Below are 24,166 nucleotides of genomic sequence, written 5' to 3' on the forward strand. Positions count from 1 at the left end.
TAGTTAAAAAGGTATTTATAGTTATTAGTTATACTACTACCCTCTAGTAGCTTTTTTTTTTCTAACCTTACTTTAGTTATCCTCTTAATACTTCTTTTATATAAGTCTTAGTAAGTGTTTTTACTTTTTTTACTATATTATCTAACTTCTAGTAAGTAGCTAGTAGCCTTTTAGTAAGTATATAAGTCCTTAGGTCTAAAAGCACCTAGTTTAAAATATAGACTACTTACTACCTCTTTATTTAGGGGTTAAAGCACTTCTTCTTAACTATTTTATACTTATTAATAAATTATTAGTATAACTAGCCTAAGGCTTATTATATAGCGTTTAGCTTTATAGTAGTACTAAAAGCCTATATATTATTATTAGTAATATTTACTTTTAGCTAGTCTTTTATAACTTCTTAAGGCACTTTACTAATTTTACTTTTATAATAAAAACCTATATACTTTTTTTATTTATATACTAAGTTACTTTTTAGTATAGTATTAGTATATCTTATTTTATTATTATTAGTTATAAACTTATCCCTTACTATATTAAAATATATTTCTAACTAAAATAAGAATTTTTATAGTTTATTTTAGCTTTTTTTTTTATACTTTAAAGTAAGTAATTTTTTTAAAAGTATATTAGTATAAAGTTACTTAGTCTTTAGTTAAAGATTAGTAGTTATTTTTATCTCTTTTTATATATCTTTTATAAATATACTATTTTAAAAGGCTTTAATTTAATTAATTACTTTTTTTATTTTTTTTACTTCCTCCTCTAGAAGGGCCTTTAGCTCTTCCTCTAATAGCTTACTTAAGTTAATAGTATACTACTTATCTACTAGTATAAACTTAGTTATATTAGGTGTTAGTTATCTTATTATAGTGCTCCTTTATTACTAGGCTATAGTTTAGGATCTAGTAGGCACTATTACTACTTTAGTAGTTAATACACTTAAGGATAAAAAGATATTAGAACGTATTAGAGGTAGAGATAGTATTAAGTAAAAGAGTTAGTAATAGGCGTAGCTAGGGTTTAATTATAATAATTATTTTAATATACCTCCTTTAACCCCTATCTTCTATAGAGTTTTCCCTTTTTGTTATTCCTTTAGTAACTAGTTTATCTAGTCCTGGTCCTACTCTAGTGCCCCCCTGGGGCCCCGCTCCGGGCACCTGACATAAATGAGAAGGCTACGACTTTCACATTCCTCGACTTCCTGTCTTTGGATTAATTCCCCCTGTATGTGATCATTGAAGAGTCAGATTGTATCTCTCTTCTGCACTTGGGGTGGCAGTAGCTGTTCATTCACTCTGGTTTTTTCAGCCTCTTTTCCGAAATGTTGGAGCTCCAGAGTTTGAGCATGTGTTATTTTGATGATCAAAAAACTTCGTATGCGTTTACACGTTGACTGCGGTGTAATGTTTGGGATAAATTGCCTTTTCTTCTTTTGTTTGGAGCAAATACCATAGCCTTTCCTCGAAACATTCCTCACTTTGGTTGGCGGAACCAAGGAAATGTCCTTACCCTGACATGGGGGGGGGGCCCGACTCCACGTGACTCTGATTGACTTTCGTTATCTTGGGCCCTAACATCTTAGTATTTCTTGATCTTGGAGGTTCGAAATACAAACTTGTCAAACCTGCCAGTGGGGTGACAAAGGCTCAGTTCCAACATCCCAATAAGAAGGAGACCTTTCTCGAATGGCGTCAATTGCACGAGGAGCCATGGCACCTAGCTGTTCGAGATTCAAAACCGGGTTTGGGGTTGGGCCGTTGGGCTAACTATATGTACTGCCGAACCGCGTGCCAATCCAGCATCAACATTTCCCCTTTGCATGAAAGGCTTTCGACAGCAAAGGGCACGCAGACGACCATCAAATATTTTAGAGGCCAGAGCAGAAAACAAATGTGACATCAACTGCGCAGTTAAGGTTAGAATTCTATACCGGATCTTGCAGGGCACGATCTGGAGGATTGCCTTCAGCTCCTGATTCTCTACACCAATGAGAGTGGTCTCATTTCGGATCGGCACTCTCAACCTTCGGGCCATCTTTGTGTCGAACCCAGACGCATTACCCCGGGCCCATGAATTAACCGGCTAGTCGATATCCAATCACCACCTCCCAAGATTTGGAGTTCCCACGCGCACTCATCTACTGCCCGGCCTCCAGGTCATTGATTCGAGGGATTATAATCAAAAGTGTGCATGTCAGGCATGTATGGCGCACTTTCTAAGGTCTCCTGAGTCCTGAGTTCCACTTCGTTCTTTTCGACTGGCTATCCTAGCCTTCACCCCGCACTTCAAATGAAGCTAGATGAAGATCCCCGCGACTCAAAGCGTGATGACCCACCCCCGCACGCCTCCCCAAACGCCCGTTACCCCAAACAAGCTGATATGCTGCTCATCTCCCCATGATGCTTACCTCAACCCAAAAGTTATCCGTATTACTTCTCGTGTAACAATGCGATGCCAAGAGTGGTCATGTCCATCCCACGTTGCCGTCCACGGCAATACCAGGCTCGAAACGACCGGGGGTATGCCAGGCTCGAGCGCTCAAATACAAGCTTTCATCCGTCTCCGGCTGCCTCTTGCTCCTGAGCAATCTGTTTTGTTTTTGTTTTTTGATGCGCCTCATCAATACCACTCAAGCGCTAACGCTGCCGTCCACCGGTTACTAGTGCACCTGTCTCCTCGCGAGGCCTTGGCGCTCATCATACGCCACCGACACGCGTGCACATTCCCAGAGACGCCTCAAAAGGACCGATATACCTTTGGCCACTTGATTGTATCTAAGATATGGGTGTCAAGGAGTTCTTCCACAAACGGTCATTGCGCCATAAGGATAACGTGCGCACAAATGCCGCTGAGCTGACGTTGAAGGAGTCTCTATTTCCAATTTTCCTTGTCACCATCCTCTTCTTCCTTTGGGGTTTCTCCTACGGTGCGCCACTTCCGGCCCGATCACAAAGAGACAAGTTAGAGGTTTGCTGACTTCTCAGCATAAGGCCTCCTCGACACTCTGAATAAGCATTTTCAAGAGACGCTACACATTACCCGAGCAAGATCATCCGGCTTACAGGCCGCCTATTTCGGGTATGTCACTCCATCGCAACAACCGTGTGTAGTGGTTGGTGTAGGCTCGACTGAGAGGCTTTCCCTTCAACGGGCGTCATTTTTCATGCCAACGACCAACCGAGTGACTCCAAGAATTGTTCCGTGGAACTTCTGTCTGCGATCCAGCTTTGCAATCTAGTTTTGGCGACTCTTCAGATGGCAATTCAGTTTGCTGACTTCTACTGCGCAGAGCCTACCTCATCGCTAGTCTTGGCCATGCTGCCTGGATCTTGAGGCATTGGGGTTACAAGGCAACATTCGTCTTTGGCCTCTTTCTCTACGGCCTTGGTGCTCTTATCGCAATCCCATGCATTATCGCCAAGAGTTTTGGTGGCTTCTGCGCCGCCATATTCATCATTGGCAATGGCCTTGGCTCCCTAGAGACAGCTGCAAACCCGTACATCACCGTCTGCGGTCCTCCAAAGTACAGCGAAATCCGTATCAACATCTCCCAGGCCTTCAACGGTATCGGTACCGTCGTCTCTCCCGTGATGGGTTCCTATGTCTTCTTTGCCTTTGACGATAAGCGCGCCTTGGAGAATGTACAATGGGTATACCTTGCCATCGCTGTCTTTGTCTGGTCTCTCGCCATCGTTTTCTGGCTAGCTAGGATTCCCGAAATCACGGATGCCGACATGGCTTTTCAGGCTTCTGAGACCCACGCCAATGTGGACGATAAACCCTTCCGGAAGCAATACCGCCTCTTCCATGCCGCTTTTGCCCAATTCTGTTACACTGGCGCTCAAGTTGCGATTGCCGGGTAAGTCCAGACTGCGAATTGGCGGAGATGACTGTGCGTTAACATGGCATCTCAGTTTCTTCATCAATTACGTGACCGAGCGTCGTCCCAATACTGATAGCGCTCTTGGCTCCAAGCTCCTCGCTGGCGCTCAGGCAGCCTTTGCTGTGGGCCGTTTTGTTGGTGTCGGTCTCATGCACTACATCAAACCCGCTGGGTCTTCCTCGGCTTCCTTTCCTGCTGTGTCATCTTCATCGCTCCTTCCATTACTCAGCATGGAGATATAGGTATGGCTATGCTGTACATTGTACTATTTTTCGAATCCATCTGCTTCCCGACAATTGTGGCTCTGGGTATGAGAGGTCTTGGCAGACACTCTAAGAGAGGAAGTGGCGTCATAATCGCTGGTAGGCAGTACAAGATCAGTCATATTTTCAGAAATCTTGCTAACATCTTTGCCAGGTGTTTCTGGTGGCGCTGTCGTACCTCCTCTTCTCGGTGTCGTCGGCGATGCCAAGGGTATGGGTACTGCCATGGTCATTCCCCTCATATTCTTCGTGCTGGCATTGTCATACGCCTTCGCCGTCAATTTCATGCCAAGATACCGTAACATTGCCGATGCTTTCAGCGCTACTGAAGTCGGCATACGACCTGTAGACGCGGACTGGGAGAAGGGAGGGGTCGAATCTGTCGAGGACAAGCAGACTAAGAAAGCCGTCTCTACTTTGTCGTGAATGGACATTAATACTTGGCTTGTGCCATCACATCACACAATTCGTTTGATGGCGCTGGTATTTATTGATCGTAATGCCACTTGGCTTATCGTTTAAATATGACAGTATGTAGCGCTTATATCCTGGCTTCGTCGCATAATCTATGTATTCTAGAGGGATATCAGATTTGTATTTTGTAGTTATTCTCAAACTTATTAGGTCATCATTGCCGCAAGTGAAGCGATTGAATCCAAGTTTGAACACGTTACAGTTTTAGTCATAGTAAATTGACTTTACTAATAAAGGGTTAGTGGTCTCCAATGAAGCCAAAGGAAGAATAATAGTTGTTTTTATTGCTGAGACAAATAATGGCCATTTTCCCTAAAACTATTGCCATCTTTCATACTCAGGTGATTTTCTCGCCCTTAACGTCTGCCGTACGTTGTGCCTACGCTTGCAAGCCTATTTGGCTTGTGTCATTTCTCAAACATTTAGCGTCAGCATATTGATACTTATTGTCGCATATCCTGAACGAATCGCTAAGGGCAAAGAACATTTGCAGCATATTCATGACCTTGTTTTGGTATAAGTCCTTGTATAATATATCACAAAGTGCGAGCTTGAAAGATGCAGTGGTGGTTTAGGCCAAGTATGGCATGAACCATATATTGAGGTCCACACACCTCGCCGCAATCAAAGAAGGTAGCAACAACAACATACCACTTGTTGTGTATCATGAACCGCAGCGCCTGTTTTTTGTTAGAGAGAAGTGAATGGCCCCTTTTTAGATCTACGTACAAGAAGATTTCTAGGTAGGAATACCCTTTCCTATGTAAGTCCATCTTTTAGTAAGCCATATATAGCGTTTATAGGATCAGCCACACAAAGCTGTGCAAGCTTCATAACATTATGACAACTAGATTCGTGCGTTAACAGCAGCCCTTACAAGCCTTAGTTGCAATTTTCAGTTTAGAAGAGGCTAAGAAACCACTATTGGACTTCAATACTACGTTATGCCTCATTACGGGAATTTAAAGTAAGGATGCTGCATGATAAATGCAGGTGTCAAGGCAGACGGATTGTAGACATTATTAGGCGTATTGTTTTGGCATTTGTGGGAACAGCATTTCTGACCGATCTGCACGCATGAGTCAGTCACTACAGAAGTCTATATAACTGGCCACCTTCCAGCCAGCTAGGCCAACTTAGACTTCAGGAATTCATGCCTTTTACACCCATTTGCTTAATGCATCAATCCATCTAGAGTCCTTCTAACAGCATTAGATAATTATAACCCTTAAAGACCTGCCTAATTAGTAAGATGATACAGTCTGTCTTTAAATCAATTACCTGGCGCTTGTCAAACGAGGGGTTATCAACATGCTAAGATGATGTGGAAGCCAGCTAGATTGTGAGATGATAGTGCTTGGGCTACAAGTCTAGATTATCTCTTCCGACATTTGGTCAATAAACCTTACCTATGAAGCTTTGAACAAACACACTATTGATAAAAAGTACATAGCCACATTTGGCACCCCATTTAATGGCTCTCATGTCGTTTTAACTAGAAGTACAAGACGCATCATTCTAGTGTGATTGACGCGGCAGTAACATCTTATTAAACTAATATACTCTTCACGCCGGAGTATCCACAGACCTTGACTAAGGTGGCTTATAACAGCTTGTCCAAACATAAATCTTGACACTTCCTGTTAGAAGTACGTTAGCAAGGCAGCCCCTCCTTCCTTCCCCCTCTAGTATTTTATTTAATAAAGGTTTTTATCTAGAAGCAACTTATGTAATTAAGTGTAACCTACTTGTTGTTATAGATTAGATTTTGGGTTGGTATTCTATAGATGTTCTTTAGATATAACATATCTGTAGTGCACTAGTATTTAGTATCTATAATCAAGGAATACTTCTAGGGAATGAATACTGACCAAGTTTTCCATTTTTAGATTCATGACTAGCATGCTTTGCAAATTAAGTTTGATACTAAATGAATTTAGGCTACTGTGCATTATGTTCATAGAAATTCAAAGCTCTGTTCTTCTAAGTTCTGAGTCTACCGGCTGTAGCGCTGGCCCCCGACTCTATATCCTTTTGCCATCCTTTATTTTGCCGAGCCCGGAGCCGGAGCCGGTGGTCAGTATCCCCACTTTCGCCTACCTCGGCCTCTTGCAGTACTACAAATAATCATTATCCTCAGTCCACAACTTTCCCAACTTCAGTGCTGCATAAATAGTCTTGTAGCCCCCCCCAAAAGTAGCAGCGACTGCAGCATTTCAGCAGAGAAAATGCGAATGGCACATACGTAGTTGCCCGCCAACACTTGTACACACAAGAGTCTGGTCAACCAATAACAAATAGGATCACATGCCCAACCACAAGGTCCTTTATTTTAGGACACGAAAACGTTCCTTTCACCATGCTAGAAAGCTAATCAAACAAATCAATTGAAATAGCCTCATAGCAATAGTCCATCAAATATAGGGGCTTTCAGGATGAGGCAAACTTGAAAAGCTGCAAGCGGGACAAGAATCAGTCCCCTTGTACTGTTGCCGCAGAACAGTGCGCATGAAGAGAACTCACTTGGTATCCATAAATCTGTAGATCCAATTCTTTTCTTTTCCTTTCCTTTTTTGCTTCTTCTCTTCTCCCTCTCCCGCCAGACTTATCATCAATCAAGTTTGTCTTGGAACGTCGAGTATTGAGCCGCACCGCAACGATCAGCAATTCTCCATAAAACCTGACATCCAAGCTTCGTGGAGTAAAATATGGATCATCGGTCGCTGAACCCGTGGCGGATTCAAAATTGGGACTGAAGAGCTTTCTAGAACGTCTGTTGTGAGCACAGTTGCACGTTTGAGCTATATCAAGGTCACAAATATTCCTAGAGGGACAGTTGACGTTCTAGACGTACTCAGATAACATCCAAACAGTATCCTCGGGCATGGTCTGAGTGCATGGACTTTTCACCCTATTAACTCATGGGAGGACTCGCTTCAATAAAACTTCCATGAAAAGACAAACAGAAACCAGGCTTGTTGACTTCTTAAATTACGCGTGTTGCTTTACTGCACCAACTGAGAGTGATGCATTTGAAAGCAAGTTGCTGATGTCGGTCAGTAATTGAAGCTCAAACTACATGAGTCGCAGCGCCCCATATCTCGTCTCTCTCTGGCTTAGATCGGCCTTTTCCTGGGGTTGGCGGGGATGACGAACATTTATGGTGGTCCTGATCTGGGGTTGAGGCTATCGTGACATTCGGCATTAATGTGGGGTTGAGGTTTTTGCAACTTCGTGCCTTCGTAGCAATTGGTGCCATCCCAATAACTATTACTTGGCTCGAGCATAGCGCTAAAATACCGATTAACTTACCAAAATTGCCGTAATACTATCCAACCCAAACTCCATGTCGATTTCTTGGAGAGGCCACCAGGCCCCTGAGGCATTTTTAGTCCTCTCTCATCTGCCAGTGCCCGAGAAAAGCCGACCATGCTGTAGATCAACATCCATAACTCCTGTGCTGTAACATTACTTGAAGTGATTGGCACATTTTCCCCTGCAGTCCCTTGCCCTTAGTTTTGTTTGCTGACGCCATATCTGACTCGTGCTGCGTTGGGCATTGATGGCTGCGATTTTGCGTTATCTTTGGAAATCTACATGCGCGGTATAGCGGTGATTACATTCTTGATATGGCATGGTTGCATGGCATGCAGCTCTACCTACTCGTCACCGCAACGGGCGCATTTTCTTTCGATTAGCATATGCACTAATTAGATGGAGAGGGATGGCCCTACCTGCCAAGTTATTCCACTGCCTTGTTTCGCTGTTATTCTCGGCTGCCTCGGGCGGGTATCTGTTTTATTTGTTATCCTAGCCTCGCATCTCAGAGGAGCAGAACCCGGTCTCATTGCTTGATCTCGATGCATTAAGACGTAATCTTACCGCAGCACTCTAGGTTACCTACGACATGGACTTGAAATCCCTCATGAAACCAAGTTCGATAGTGCAGTCTCACCAGGATTCGGCATTCAGCGAAAAGTTTAGAATTTAACCCATCATCCAATGAAGGCAAGTGTCATAGCAACCATGACCCTAAGGCCAAATCCATTATAAATGTTATGATGTGGTGGAGCTTTGGTCCCATTCACCGATGCCACTATCCGTACACCGCCAATGATACTGATTACTGTTGGGATTCTCTGGACTGCCCGCTTCATGCACCGTGTCGAGAAGCTCGAGAGCGACATTTTTCACCTCGCAGACGTCCCCACTAAGGATCGTCTCTGCCTGTAGCCAGCCTGTTTGTCTGTCGAGGTGACGCCCCTATCGGCCGTTTCTCTCGCCGTGAGACGGGGTCCCGACATCCTAGCGCAGCCCACATTACGAGATGTTCTATCCAGTTAGGTTTCTATTCAATCCACAAGTGCCTGTGCACCCAGGCTGACACGCTGGGAAGAAGCGCTCCCTACCTTGGTTGAGATAAAAGATAAACTGGAGCCTCGCGTGGGTCATTGATAGGACCTTGTCTCAGGGTCAGATAAGGGGCATTGACGTTCATCGGCATTCTCAATATTCTTGACAGGGATTGTGGAAGCACAGTTTTTTTTTTTCCCCCTTCTTTTGCGCGGCTACCTATCCGTACTATGATGTACTTCCTCGGACCAGAAAAAATCCTGATGTCTCCTTGCCGATCCACTGCCCGTAAAGCGCTTCCAACTTGCTAGGCTGTGTATGAGCTTGGCGTGGTGTAGTGTACATGTGAAAATTTCTCAGAGTTGATTCAGCTGTTGATCGCCGGGCTCAGGGCCTCAGGGTTACTCCTAGGAAGTCCGATCATCATGTTTGTCTCGCTGAGCTGGCATATATCGGTAGGCGACTGTACGGGAACATGGACTTCTGCCGATTAGGCAACGCGGGCGCAACTCCATGTGGCAGGTAGAGTCAATCCCCTCTCTAGTACACTGTACACTCACTGATTGATTGCCCAGGCTGAGGGAAGAGCGGGCCCTTCCGAGCCTTCCCGATAGGGGTCCTGCAGGCTGTATGCCTCCATCCATGGATACAGGGACTTCCATCTAATCACCATTAGCTTCCGTTCCGCCCTACATCGGGACCCTCCAATGACATCAGAGGGGATCCTGAAACTACGTTCCTGAGTTCTGCAGGGCTTTGGGCCAATCAACTATGGGCTACAGGGTTATGGTCTTTTCGAAGGCTCCAGCGGCAGGGCGCTATAACAACTTTTCAGACTCTTCAGACTCTGAGCTACATACCTAGATAGTACAATACGACAGACAGGATAGGTACGGAGTACATTGCTCATGTACACGAGAAATGGCAAATTTACGACTCGCATACTCCTTACATTCCAGGCTGTTGAGGCCGCAACTCGTACCACCAAACCACGCACACTTCAGCCTACAGACTAGAAACAGCTGCGGCATCTTTCGGCTTCAAGGGTACATTTCTAATGGGCCTTGAGCTGCACCGCGTTTTGAACTGGTCCACTTCGTCTGTGATGCCAGTGGCAGCTTGACGTCATATTGTGAAAAATCGCGCCTGTCGCTTAGTGCGGCTTTTCATTTCACGATACCTTACCCAGGACACACCCACTGTACGTACCTGGCTTTTCGACGTCTCCCTGGAAAACTGGATTTTCTTCCTCAACGGCGTTGGCTCTATGCCGATTCTGTGCCTCCGACGCATCATGGCAATCCGCCGCGGCTGAAAGTGAAACATCGCTTCATGGGTCTTCGGGAATGATTGACCGAACGAAACCCCAAGGCATAGCTCTTAGTTAGCAGTCGGGATTTCCGCAGCGGCTCCCAATAGTGCACAGTCCTCACAATTGCGCTTGTCCGTAAAAGTCTGTACATTGTATTCACTGCAACATTTTTGCCACTGTGAAAGCTGATATTCGCCAAAGTCGTGGAACACATAAAGTGAGGCTCAACAATCCGATAGAATCCTGTAGTTCGGCCGCATACACCGATTTGCAAGTCGATCATTGCTTATCCCGTCAGGTACATGTAGCATGAGTCGAGTTCAGTACGCAGTAGGCAGTGTGAGGTTGGCTTTCGGCAGCCGGGACTGAGACCTGCCGCCAGTAGTGTAACTGGACAATAGCCACCGTACCTCCATCGAGAACCCTGACTCGAACGCCGCCCAGCGGCCCAGCTTCGGCGGAGTCACGGCACGTCATTGGATCCGGTCTACGGCGGATCAGCGGCCCAATGCCGGCGGAGAACTTCTACGTCATTGGATCCAACACCAGCGGGTCGTGGGCCCAGAGATAACGGGGCATCAACTTGGCACCGTACGAGAGACGGACAGATGCCGACTGGGAACCGCCAGCACCGACTGAAAATCGACATTCGTTCACATGGAAAACCTACTCACCACCATAGGAGGAGTACGGTGCCAGCCCTCAGAATCGGTATGGGTCCACTCATTGCAGAACGTGTACCCATCCAAGTGGTGGGGCATCAACTCAACACAGATGGCTCTTCACCACGGCGGGTCCGCAACTGGCGACAAGGGAGAGGATGCTATCGGACCGAGATAGGTAATAGGAGAATATACAGAGAGACGTCGAAAAAGATAAAAGGAAAGAGATAACTCGGCAACATCTGCTCTCTCGCTTGAAAACACCACTCACACATCAATCACTTCAAACGGCCTCAACATACCAACGAATACTTCATTCTGATATCCCATTCATAGCCTTTTTTTCCAGCATCTACACATCAACCCTCAAATCGTTCACAATGGCCACCCAGTTCGCTTCCCGTCAGCCCGAGATTGGCATGGAGAAGGTCATGCCTACCCGCCAGGACTCCGGATACGCCTCTCCTTGCGATTCCCCTCGTATGACCGTTAGACTCAACGACGGCAACGAGATTCCCCAGATCGCCCTTGGCGTCTACAAGGCCCCCAATGGTCAGGAAACTGAGGACGCCGTCATTGCCGCTCTCGACGCCGGCTACCGACACATCGATTCTGCCGCCAGATACGCCAACGAGGAGGCCTGTGGCCGCGCCCTGAAGAAGTGGTTCCAGAAGACTGGCACTCCCAGATCCGAGGTTTTCGTCACTACCAAGCTTTGGGACGCCGACCACGGCTACGAGGCCACTTTCAAGGCCCTGTGCGACTCTCTGGAGAAGTTTGGTCTCGACTACTTCGACCTCTACCTGATCCACTCCCCCTCCGACGACAAGGAGAAGCGCCTTGCCTCTTGGAGAGCCCTTGAGACTGCCCAGCGCTTGGGCAAGGTTCGCTCCATCGGTGTCTCTAACTTCAGCTCCCAGCACATTGAGGAGCTGATGAAGGAGAATTCTGTCGTCCCCGCAGTCAACCAGATTGAGGTTCACCCCTTCTGCCAGCGCCAGGAGCTTGTCGATACCTGCCGCAAGTACGGAATTGCCATCGAAGCTTACTCCCCTCTCGCTCGCGGCAACAAGCTTGAAGATCCCACCGTCGGCAAGATTGCTGAGAAGTACGGCAAGACCCCCGCCCAGGTCCTCCTTAACTGGAACGCCTCCCGCGGCAACATCGTCCTTCCCAAGTCCCTCACCGCCCACCGCATCAAGTCCAACTTTGAGTCTTTCGACTTCGAACTCTCCCAGGAGGACATTGCTACCATCGATGCCCTCGAGGAGAACTACGTCACTGGCTCCCTCCACAAGGAGTAGATGATATCAACATATCTGGCCTTCGGGCACCTCCTTCGATCGGCACATCGCTGGTTCACCAGCGCGAAATTGAGCATTCCCTCCGTCCTGAGGGCATTGAAACTGCCTCTTACATTTGCCGACGTGACGATTTAAGCACGTCGTCCATCCAGGACATTATAAAAGGATTTGGTTGCATGCGCCACTTGACGTTTTATCACCCCGGCCAAAGAGTTTAGATTGGAGTTAGGATTGATTATTTATGGAAGGATACAAGACAAGATATTATACCTAGACCAGCGAGCTAGATAGCACACCAGGCGAGCCTTGGTACGAATTTATGGCCCATTTCTTTTTGAAAAACTACTGAGTATCATCCATAAGAAGATTGATACAACTTGTTTAAAACTGTTTGCCCACAGTCGAGAAGCTGAAAGGTTTGGAAATGCCGCATCCATTTAGACATGAACTTTTTAGACGCAAAGTGCCTTGTATGTAATTCGATCTTGATGCGTGGGCTTCTGCTTGAGAGATGCATTCGGTTCATAAATACTCTCGAGACTCATCGGTCAGAAGTAGACTCCATCGCATGTGCTGAGATGACAACTATCGTCTACCACCAGTGATAGGGAAAGCGTTAACGTTTCGACGCAAATGTCATGTTTGTGTTGCTTGACCAACAAATCACGACACATCAGAAAACGCGTCTCAATCGGAACATCTAAGAAAGAAGCACATTACTGAGAGGCCCTCGTGTTTCCACTTTGAAATATTTCCATCAACATAGTTTCGGGGCTATCTGATACCCAACATTCACCGACCCATTGCTCTTCTGTAAGCTCGTTCTCGTTCATTATCTTCCAGCCTAACATCTCATCGAGCATCAGTTGGTAACAGCCAAGACAACTCGCAGGATATGGCCAAAACATGGACAGCTCCACTAATACGAGATGGGACCCGTGACGAATTTTCAAAGCTTCCTGCAAAGAGATGTGGTTTTTTGTATACTACTTGATGTGCTTCTTGAGAGCAAATGTACTTCTCCAAGCCCATGACGGCTTCGGCGGCGACCAAGCCCTTTGTCGACTTCAACTTCGCCATCATAGCATCTGATTTACCTGGAGGCCAGATAGGGAAAACCCTGTTTGGTGGAGCAGCATTTCCTATAGCCAGAGGCAGAAATACTAGGCCCAGTGACAACTGATATGTCTCCTCAGGCACCTACTGTGACATTTTTCGGCCAGAGGGAGAACTAGGTATCTGAAGATTTTTGAGCGCGTGACTAGGGGCTGCCAACCAATCTTCGAAACATCGTGGCCCTCTCTCAGCGCGACGACAATGATGACAGGCAAAATATCTTCAGCTTCCTGGGCATCAACGAGAGTGCATCCTGCTTTGGTAAGGTTAGCAACATATGGGTTCTAAGAAAAGCCTGAGCGAGCCTCCTCGGTGCTAAAAGTGTCATCATACAGCATAGAGTCGAAAACTGTTACGGCAGACATGACGGGCCCAACAAATGTCTGAAAGCCGCAGGGTAAGCCCCCAGCTACAGTAGTAGACGTCCCCGGGATGTTGAGCCTAAACTCCCCTCCAATCTCTAAGGAAATGACTTATAAGTGCCGAGTAAGATGGCCGAGAGGGCCCTTTAGACTTCTTTGGGTTCCTAAATCATATACCCTGTGGTGCTTGGACTATCCCGCTCAGTGGCATCGTAGTCCTTCAGCCCTTGTCGTCGATCTCTGTCCAAATGAAAAGCGGGGTCGACCCGGCTCTCTGTGCACAGCATCTTGAGTCTTGACCGAAAAGGTCACCATCGGTGGGACGTTTGAGTTCAAACTACCGGATCAGGAAACATAGGCTAGGCTCAAATGCTTCAAGTCTACAAGGTAGGTGTCATAACCAGTGGTATGGGACAGAAACTTCCCGTTGCACAGAAGGATTAAAGAACCAGGGAGGGTCCATTGTGTCCGTGAAGAAAGAGCAGTGCTGTCTGGTGGAAATGCACCCTTGCATAATATCGCATCCGCCTCAGCAGCAGCAGCAGCAGTGTCAAATATACCGTCCCATCCCTATTTGGACAATGGAGAATGTAAGCGATATGCTAAAGTACGAACGACGCGGGGTTATGAGATGCATAGAGGAAAGAACAATAAGATCACAGGACAGGCCTCCTCGTTCTGCCCCACCAAAGTACCATGGAATCATCACTCGGCTATCAATATCTTGGCGTATTTTAAATTGGTTCTCTCTATATTATATAGCCCGTTGTCTTTCTGTTTTCTTCCTCTCTTGTCACTTGCTTCTTCCAATCTGTTCACCGCTTTTGCTTGTATAGTTCCTGATATTGAGTTTGGTGGGTTTGATGCAATGAAGAATTTACTTCTCTTCGTCGTCGCCGCTCTGGCGAGCACGGCTACCGCCCAGGTTCAGGGCAAGGCCTTTGGTTTTGCTGCCGGAACAACTGGCGGTGGCTCGGCCGCGCCTCAGTATCCTTCCAGCATCGCCCAGTGAGTGCGAATAAGAGGCCAAAAAGACTTGGGTGGCCGAAGAACTGATATTACCATGCAGGCTGAAAGAGTGGCTCACTGACAGCACGCCCCGAACCATCATGATCGACCGCACCTGGGACTTCCGCAACACCGAGGGCACAACGCATGGCAGGTGTTGCAGTGATAATCGTACGACCAAGTGTCCCGGTGGTACATCCAAGGGCCAGGCTTGGATACAGGATACCTGTGATGCCGCCAGCGGAACGTGGATTGACTGCACGTACGACAACGCAGCCAAGAGTCCTATCGACATCAACAGTAACAAAAGCATCGTCGGTGTCGGCTCCAAGGGCGTGATCGTTGGCAAGGGACTCCGTGTGCGCGGTGGCACGAGCAATGTGATCATCCAAAATATCCACATCACCAACTTGAATCCCCAGTACGTCTGGGGTGGTGATGCCATTACTCTAGATGGCTCTGACAAGGTCTGGATCGACCACTGCAAGATCTCCCTGATAGGCCGTCAGTTTGTCGTTTCGGGCTGGGGCGCTGCCGGTAAGGTCACCATCTCCAACACCGAGTTTGATGGCAAGTCCGAATGGTCGGCCGGCTGCAACGGTAAGCACTATTGGGCCGCCCTCTTGATCGGGGCTAAGGACTACTACACTTTCTCTGGCAACTGGCTGCACGACGTCTCGGGTCGCTCTCCCCATATGGGCACCAAGAAGACGGCCGATAGCGAGATTATCTTCCACGGCGTCAACAACTACTTCCAGAATGTAGGAGGTCATGCCTTCGATATTGACGGCAACACATGGGTCCTACTCGAGGGCAACTACTTCGACTCCGTCACCACACCCGTCACTCCAGCCACCTTGACAAATGGTGGCAATATTTACATTGTGAACACCGTAGACGAGGCATCTCGTTGCACTTCGTCCTTGGGATACATCTGCGAGTGGAACCGAGCCCGCGACTCAGGAGTTGTCAGCAGTCTCACAAGCACTGATGCTCTGTCCAAGCTGGGCGGCTTCAAATCCTCGCTCATTGGCCATATTGGTGTTGCCGATGTTCCCGCCAAGGTCAAGGCCAACGCCGGTGTTGGCAAGACCACGAGCACAAATTCTTGAGTGTGCTTTCGCCTGCATGGGTCGACCACAACTACGTCCCCCACAACTTGGGACTTATGTAGTGTTGATCATTCGTGTGAGCATGAAAGGTCGACATGGGACTCTATATTGTTTCTTCCGTATGTACATCATGCAAATATGTGCTCCTGCAACCACCACAAATGAAGCCTCGTTTCCCAATCAGGCGATAGAGGAGCTTGCCTGATTTTATCGCTAAATAGTTGAAGAAAGTAAAGGGTCAACAACCCAATGCAAATGTATATGAGCTTACGCAGCTTATACAGTCCTCAACTGGGTGTCCAAAAAGAAGAAAAAAATCTCAACGATTATCATCATTCGCCCATATCCGTATCCTCTCGAATGACTCTTCGAGTAATCAAGTCCAAGGGAAACGCCTAACGCCAGAAGACTTTATACGTCAACATCATCAAACAACCCATAGACAAGAAGGATTGACTTTTATGTATGCAGCTGGCCTATCCCATCACTCGACACAATATCGACCCAGACGCTCATAATTCTCTGAGTTCCCATTCTTGATGTATTGTGGGAAACTGCACAGCCTTTGCCTGCCCCGACAACCATGCATGGCAAGCTTCGTAGTGGGAGTACTGAATGTTTTGCTTGGAAGTCGTCACCATCCGGTCGGCGACCTCGAGTACGCTCCTACCCTCAACATCGCGCGCCTGGGGATTCGCTCCATTTTGCACCAGCGTGCGCATGGCGAGTTTCTTACCCCTCCGGACGGCGATATGCAATGCGGTCTCGCCGTTCCTGTTGCGGGCGTTCACGTTGGCGCCAGCCTTGATAAGGACCTCCAGGATCTCGACTGGCTTCTTGTAGTCGTCGTCTTCGGGGAGCTGGGCGACAAAAGCCATGAGCACCGTGTTGCCGTATTTGTCGTAGTGATTGGGGTCTACTCCGAGTTCGATGAGGTCCACAACGATTCTTTCCCGGACGGTAAGGCGATCGGTGGATGAGTCGGATAACGATTTGTTGAGGACGGGTTTGTTGTACTTGCGTTTGCGACTGGAGGCAGTTGGCTGTTGTGCATCGGCACCGGTGTTGCTGGAATACTGAGGAAATTTAGCCAGCAGAGCGTCCTGGCTAAGGATGGCGTCTGCAAGACAGTGTAGACCATTTCGGCCTTGTGTATCTTGAACTCTTGTATTTTGGTACGCCTCCCTAACAAGCCTTAGGAGCGCGGCCTGCTGTTCAATGGGCGATGAAACCTGTCGCGAGGTACGAGAGTCCCACGCTGGGGACATCTCTTGGCCGACAGCGGCAGTGTACGCCCGGCGAACAGGCAGTCCAATCGGTGCAGACTCGGGGATGTTGCCAAAGGCATCGCGACGGCAGTACTCCATGGCATCGAACTTCTTCAGGAGGAAGTTCTTTGTGTCCTGGTCCAGGATGTCTGAACCCTTGGAGTGAAGAACATGACAGAAGTTGCGGCCATAGACATCGCGCACGTATAAGAAGCTCTCGAATTTCAAGTATTCGAGGAGTCGGAAGAGCGAATCAGCCTTGTGCGAGAACCAGGTATCATTGAGAACGTGCAGAAAGGTCTGGCCAGCGCTGTTTGCCGCCGACGGATTTGGCGATAGCTGGATAGCTCTGAAGAGGTGGTCATGGTGCGCGTCGCCGGCCGCGAGGAGGTGGAGGATCGTGTTGCCGAACGCATCGCGGCTGTCCAGTCTTCCGTCTGGAGGTGCTCCGGAGAGGAGGACCTGTTGAGCATATGGCGACGGGCCCGCCTTGGTCACCCAAGATTCCTCGGTGAGCTCATTGTTGACGTGGCAGAAGCAGGATCGCGAGTCGTGTTCGGGTAGCCCTTCGGTACAGAAGCCCCTGCTGTTCATGTGCCGATGCAAATTGAGGAAGTCGCCGGGAAGCGGTCTAGCTCCTGCGTCCGAGTTTCCTCGCGGTGCATTGTCCTCGAAAATCCATGAGGCCGGGTTAGAATCGGCGGTGCCCGGGCGGTCTTCGTCCATGGGTGAGCGGTTCTGCATCGTATGGCTTGGCATCGTATACCGCTTCAACAACTTGTCGACTTGCCGGATAAACCCCGTAGAATACTGTGACAGAACCTCCTGCAGGGTCAAGGTAGTACTTTGACGATGGATTCCGATGTTGGGCGGCGGCGCGGACGCAAACTCGCTGGTCACCAGAGTCGGAAGCGGTCCGGCGGCAAGTGGACCCCAGCCGGCAGACGAAGAACGAGAGTGTTGGAAGGGCTGAAAGTCATGCAGGTTGGGACTGTTTCCACTTTCGTGTTTGAAGTCGGGGTTTGCGCTCAACCGCGAGTTGATGTCGGAGGAGACGGACCTAGAGTAACTTGACGGGAATGCGTTCTCTGGTGTGGTCTGCCGCGTGGGAGAGCTATCGAGAGCGCGTATGCGACGGTCCATATCGGTCCGGGTTCGCGGGTGAAGCCATCTTGGCTCCTTGTCTAGTATCGAGTTGAGTTTTTTGTTGGCCGAGTCCTTTCTGCACCTGTCTGTCAGCAATGACGGTCAATCGCAGCTGCGCTGTCGCAAGCAAGAGTCTCGGCGTACCCTGGGCAGTCCTTGTTTCCGGGGGTGGATTTATGGACGACCTCGACGATCTTCTTGAGAGGCAATGTGGTGTAGACGTAGAGCCTAGCTAACCTACGCTCAGAAGAATCGTTCCACAGCGAAGGACGACCAGTTTGGGTGGCGTGCGAGCTGGAAGGTGAAGCTGACATTGCGTTCAAAGTGATGGCTGGCCGCCACAGCCTTGCCACGTTTGGTGACGAAGAGCGTGTAAGTAAGGGGAAAGAAGGGTATCAAAGTATATGAAGAGAAAGACTTGTTACAGGCCAAGAGCTGGAGGGAAAATTGGAAAGAATGACTTGTTATGGGAGGAGAGACATGATGGGCAATGAAGAGGATCGGAGCAGACTTTGGTCATCAGAAGTGAGGGGGATGACCAGGCTATCAATGAGCTGAAGGATATGTGTGTGGTGCATGCCACCGGCGCGAGAGACGAGGGATGGACAATCCATGGCGAGAGACGTAGAGTCTGGTACAACGCAGGGGTCAGAATAGACAGCTAAGACCAAAGGAAGCGTGGGAGCCTGATAAGACTGGCCCCCTCCGACGGCCGGGGCTGGAAGGGAAGTGGTAGCACAGCAAGAGCTGGCAGCCTAGAAGAAAATGAGGTCTTGGAGGTGGCCAGGCGGGGCCAATGGGCGTGAAATGGAAGAATGGAGGTGGTGCACCCACCAGAGTAGGCTGGGGCTGCAGAGTGTTGTGGCTCAGCCGTTATGTGCCAGTCGGGCTCGTGTCAACTATACGGGCATTATCAGAGAAGTGCTATGTGTTTTTGTGTGTGTGTGTGTGTGAGTGTGTTGGCCGAGGATCTCCAAGAACTACCATCATCATACCAGCATCGCATCCATGATGAGATGAGGGATGAGGGTGGTTGAGGATTTCCAGACGGATGCTGATTGTCTGTGTGTTTGCATGTTGGTTTAGGCACCAGGGTTACGGTGTCTAAGATTGTTCAGCTGGGGGTACATACAATGGTACCAGGCCGAAGTTAAATACCCCGGTTAGGTAACTAACGTCCACCCCCCTACTGCAGAACTTCACTTTTGGTGAATATTCCCCCTCTATCATGATGTCGGTTATGGGGGGTAACATCATAGGGGTATTTTACTTACCCCTTGTCACCCTGTACATACTGTGGAGTAATCCTGTAAGCGCCCACTGCTATAGCCTGGGAGAGTCAACAGTCCATCCCCCTGTATGCGCTCGAGAGACGGGAATGACCTCACCTTCGTCTCGAGATGGGGAACGGGACATGGGAGGAGGGCTCCAACCAGACAGAACCAGCCGCAACATGCCCATATTGCTACTGCTGTCGTGCAGCAAGAACATGGCATGGGATCGAGAAACTGCCCCGTCAGGCAGAGTTGAAGGGGGAACTAACTCAGTGTGGCGCAGCTCGGGACGGCCATGGGAGCCCTCGTGCCCTTCACGCAAGCGTTCTGGGGGAATGACGTGCTGAGAGTAACATCTCCTCGTCGAGAACTGAAGCTTTGGTTTTCCCCACCGCAGGTCATAATATCATTTGGAGCGACTGGACCCCCGCCGTGCTCCGCCGCAAAAGCCGCAAAATTGCAAAACTACAACCGGCGGGCGCCTCGATGGCTTAGCCACCACCGCAATTGGTGCTTGACCTTTGCTGGGAATCGTCTGTTCTTCCTGGACAACATTCATTGGCAGGGAACACCTCCATGAGACCATGATAGTAGGTACTCAACGAAACTCACGACGTCGCCCACTTAAGCCCATGGCCTTCACCGACCTGTTTGTGAGTCTATGACCGGTACCTGACTCCCTCCCTGCTAGTTGATGAACTTGCCATCAAAGAGTGTGCCGCACTCCCGTCGTCCACAGCCATCGCCAACCCCGTTCTGTTCCGTCTTCTAGCCTGGTTCTCCCGGGCGTCCATCCCCGACGGCCAATTTCATTCTCATCGCCATTCTTTCAATCTCACTGCACCGCGCCACGCCACTTGTCCCCCCCCCCCGCCGACCTCCGCCCTCACTAACCCGCGCTCTCACCCACCCGAGCGCTCCTCTACGGGCCGAGGTCGGTTGTTCAAGCCTCTCGGGAGCTACTCTAGATCCATGCGAGTGGCAAACTTCTTGGCGATGCGATGGGAACCTACAGGAAGTTTTCCCTAAGCTCTCCACGCGTGCCGTCCCAGCCGTTGAGAACCAGGGATCCCAAACGGTTTTTTCCAATTGCCTCTTGTCCTTATTCTGACTTCACTGCCTCCCGCTCCTTCGTTTATCTTGTCCGTGACCAAACTCCATGCTCTGAGGCTTGCAAGGAGGCCGCTAGCTGCCAGTCCACTATTTACCGGTTCCTAATTCGATGCTCTCATGACGATGCTGTTCGTCAAGTGACACTGAAACCGAATTACTTCGTTCCATCCGTCTCATCACCGTATGCCAGCGCGCCATGCAGCACCTCGACTTTTTACTATTCCTAAACGTGTCCCTTCCATTCCATGTTTTCTCGACAACGCCCCCCATGCCTCTCAAATGTAACCCGCTCACATTGGTAATCTGCTTCGATCCCAAAGTCGATCAATGATGATGTGTCTTATTCCAGTTACATGCGCTTCTTTTGCTGGCTCTTCAGCCGGTAGTGATATTACCACCCGTCTCTGTTCGATCCGAGTCAACTGCTCAACCCGTATATATATATATATGTATATAGGTATCGCTGTGTTGGTCGTCGAAGGACGCCAGACCGGACCAACACAAACCATTTGCTTGACCTTGACAGCCAACCGCTCGTGCATCTTGGGCCTCTCCAACGACGTCCTTCAAGACCCCCCCCCCCCCAGAAGCAATACAAGACAACATGTCTGGATCTAGCTACAAACGTCCCAAATCAAGGTACGCGGGCTACTTCTCTACTTCTCCTCTTACCTCGTACCTTTCCCCACCCTAACACATCCCAGCTACCCCCAGTCGGCCTACAGCGGTTCTACAAACACCACTGGCCGACCGCGTGACACCCCTACCTACCAGGCACCTTACACCACATACTTAAGCACGGCAGACCCGATGGAGAGATTTTGGGTCACTGGCCAGGGATCACACAGGACACGCCATGCGGCCGACGAACTTGCCAAGTTCAACCAGCAATGGAGCTCTGCCAGGCGTTGACGAATGGGCCGGGCCAGGAAAGTCTCTCATGCAACCTTGGCACTGTATACATATTCCATTTCTGTATGATTAGTTGATTGATACCCGAGTAAACAAGAAAACATAAGTCAGCCGTCAATCGCCATCTCGCAAACATGCTCTCCACCTGACACACGCCCATGGAAAACCTCGGCCCTCACTCGCGATTTTGGAATCTATGGCAGCGTCGTCGACCAAACACATGCACAGAACTTCGGACAAGTAAACGTCAAAGCAATCAAACGCGATGCTGTTATGACTCCACCACGCGGGCTTGAGCCAGAGATGTCTCGATTGACAGTCGGACGTCTCAGGCATTCTCGACTCAACCGGCCGCCACGGTCCTCAATCCTTATGGTCCGGTTGGCGAAGACCTCCAACTGGGACGTGCGTGCTAGGCCTCCTACCCCGCTCCTGACAGAAGACGGACGAGATTGCCGAGGAAGCCAGGTCAACTTTAGTTTAAGGCTAAGTCGTAGGAACTGGTGGTAAAGAACAGTTGGGGGCGGCACGGAGCGTGGCACAAAGTTCCTCTACCTAGTCTGGCTGTAGGCCGCATAAAAATATTCGCAATCGTTGGCATCTCAGACTTTCCATAAGGTTCAAAGCTGATGTTTGATCACTAGCCGCCTGCCATCTGAGGATCATACAGGTATGAGACGGTATATGGTGCGGGTAGCTAGCTCGCAGTCGTAACTAGTAAGGGTAGACTTGTGGACGTATGGTATCCTCGTCTGTGCGACTAGCCTTGGGGTCGATCTACTAATCAATTTTGAGGAACGGCAACGCTGTCTGACAGCTACTATAAACGGCTCGTCGATAGCATCATGTCAACGACGAACTGAAACCATAACCCACAGACAGTCGGGACGCTGTCTAGCTCACATGGTTCACCTGGTATCGTTGAACGGACAAAGGGCAACAGGAGATCACAGCATCGCGTTCTGGGAGCCCAGAATCTTGGCGCAGTGACTGAAACCATCATCCGCGACAGATCATGGGATGATGTTAATGACAAGGAACTACATCACAACTCTGCCGAGTAAACCGAAGTGACAGGTCCCAGTTTTCCCCAACCAAATTTATGCTCGGATGTCGATGATTGGAACTCACACCATCCGGTCACGCTACCCACGATACCCTGGCACCGACCACCTTTGTTCCCCAGCAGGCAATTAACTTGATCCGGAGGCAGAGCTCGCGCCAGGCGGCGAACAGTCAACTTTTACCCCGCCAGCGTATGAGCCGTCACCGAAATACGTCTTGACTCTGACTTCAAATGATGTGTCCTTCATACCAACACGACAATCCTACCTTGACTGAATTCTTCTTTGAAGCCCAATTTCTATTTTGGCGATTCCCACCGGAGACGATTTCAGGTCGGAGCCACTGCCCTCGTCTTAACGCATCGCCAACATCCACGGTACAAAGAAGCCCTTATTCAAATCTCAACAGAACACCATGGCCGAAATAAGCGGGCGAAAGAAGCGCCAAGCAGAAGACGACGGACAAGATGTCGAGATCCCCATCAAGAGAGGCCGCCTCAACGACGCCGCTCATTTCAAATGGCTCTGGTCACCACCGCATCCATCAACCTCCCCTTCCCCACCGGGCCTGTGGTCTCAACCCGTCCCGGATGGCATGTTCCTCACCCTCCACGACCTCCCCTGCTCCTTCTCAGTGGCCCCAGAGCCCGCGCATAGCAAACGATCCCGTCGTCGAGGCGCTATCTTAGCAATATCTCCAGCCGCACCGAGTGAGTCGGACCGGCATCTAGCGCAGCAGCTTCGGCAGCAGATCGCCGTCATAGGCTTCAAGTCGGCAGCCGAGTGTCACCCCACATCGGATAAAGAAGACGACCGCAACGACGAGGACGCAGAGATTGGTGTGCTAAGACGCGATCTGGAGTCCGTGCAAATCGACGCCGCCCTGCCGTCTATCCTGGGCATTTCGATTGATTTCGACCGAAAGCTTTGTCTTGAAACCTCCAGTCGGTCATCCGAGGATCCTAGACATGGAGGTACGTTGACCGTCACTTGATTATGATCATTTTGCCCCCCCACCCCCCCTCCAGGAAGGAAGACGGAACATGCATGTCCCGGATGAATTGAAGCTAGACCGCCTACGATGAAAGATCGAAAGAATCATTGGCCCGGCCCGCCCGTCTACCGGTCGCCGGCCATGACCCGTATTTTAGTCGTCGATCAAACCCAACAGCGAGGGATCAGGGGCATGATTCTCTAACAACGCGGCATAGACAACAGTTCGCCCATAGGCTCGGGTCCGGCAGCCTCCCCTTCGTCTTTCACATGCTGTCATCTGTGGAAGCTTGGCAACCCCAATCCCAGCAAAGACCCAAGTCCGGGTCTTCAAGTCCCATATCACAACGGGTACAATCTTCAGAAACACGTATGCAGCGGCGACGATGGTCTATGGATGCGGCCTCAGGCCTGAGACCGAACTCCATGTGTCCAGGTCTTTGGATCCAACATACCTTCTCCACCCCTTGTCTCCTCCCACAGAGAGACGGCACATACGCATAGACTGGGGGCGTTGCCCCGCATGACATCCACCTGC

General features: G+C 49.4%; 6 protein-coding genes across 6 annotated transcripts; 5 read left to right on the forward strand and 1 right to left on the reverse strand.

Annotated features, from left to right (window-relative positions):
- Nucleotides 1-2,790: 2,790 nt before the first annotated feature.
- Nucleotides 2,791-4,581, forward strand: GLRG_06248 (glucose/galactose transporter; the record flags this gene model as incomplete). The annotated part of the gene is made up of 6 exons (XM_008096933.1): nt 2,791-2,935; nt 3,000-3,087; nt 3,299-3,868; nt 3,924-4,032; nt 4,122-4,254; nt 4,310-4,581. 6 exons carry the CDS (start codon nt 2,791-2,793, stop codon nt 4,579-4,581), a joined length of 1,317 nt encoding a protein of 438 aa, XP_008095124.1.
- A 6,755-nt stretch (nt 4,582-11,336) lies between these two features.
- Nucleotides 11,337-12,260, forward strand: GLRG_06249 (aldo/keto reductase; the record flags this gene model as incomplete). Its single annotated transcript, XM_008096934.1, has 1 exon — nt 11,337-12,260. The coding sequence occupies one exon, from the start codon at nt 11,337-11,339 to the stop codon at nt 12,258-12,260; it is 924 nt and encodes a 307-aa protein (XP_008095125.1).
- A 2,346-nt stretch (nt 12,261-14,606) lies between these two features.
- On the forward strand, nt 14,607-15,858 carry GLRG_06250 (pectate lyase; the record flags this gene model as incomplete). The annotated part of the gene is made up of 2 exons (XM_008096935.1): nt 14,607-14,746; nt 14,808-15,858. The coding sequence occupies 2 exons, from the start codon at nt 14,607-14,609 to the stop codon at nt 15,856-15,858; spliced, it is 1,191 nt and encodes a 396-aa protein (XP_008095126.1).
- A 512-nt stretch (nt 15,859-16,370) lies between these two features.
- GLRG_06251 (uncharacterized protein) lies at nt 16,371-18,586 on the reverse strand (the record flags this gene model as incomplete). The annotated part of the gene is made up of 2 exons (XM_008096936.1): nt 16,371-18,348; nt 18,417-18,586. 2 exons carry the CDS (start codon nt 18,584-18,586, stop codon nt 16,371-16,373), a joined length of 2,148 nt encoding a protein of 715 aa, XP_008095127.1.
- Nucleotides 18,587-21,263: 2,677 nt separating this feature from the next.
- Nucleotides 21,264-21,571, forward strand: GLRG_06252 (uncharacterized protein; the record flags this gene model as incomplete). The annotated part of the gene is made up of 2 exons (XM_008096937.1): nt 21,264-21,298; nt 21,364-21,571. The coding sequence occupies 2 exons, from the start codon at nt 21,264-21,266 to the stop codon at nt 21,569-21,571; spliced, it is 243 nt and encodes an 80-aa protein (XP_008095128.1).
- A 1,479-nt stretch (nt 21,572-23,050) lies between these two features.
- Nucleotides 23,051-23,695, forward strand: GLRG_06253 (uncharacterized protein; the record flags this gene model as incomplete). The annotated part of the gene is made up of 2 exons (XM_008096938.1): nt 23,051-23,609; nt 23,664-23,695. 2 exons carry the CDS (start codon nt 23,051-23,053, stop codon nt 23,693-23,695), a joined length of 591 nt encoding a protein of 196 aa, XP_008095129.1.
- Between the last annotated feature and the right edge of the window lie 471 nt (nt 23,696-24,166).

The sequence above is a fragment of the Colletotrichum graminicola genome, assembly GCF_000149035.1.
Source record: "Colletotrichum graminicola M1.001 genomic scaffold supercont1.23, whole genome shotgun sequence".
Classification (NCBI taxonomy): domain Eukaryota; kingdom Fungi; phylum Ascomycota; class Sordariomycetes; order Glomerellales; family Glomerellaceae; genus Colletotrichum; species Colletotrichum graminicola.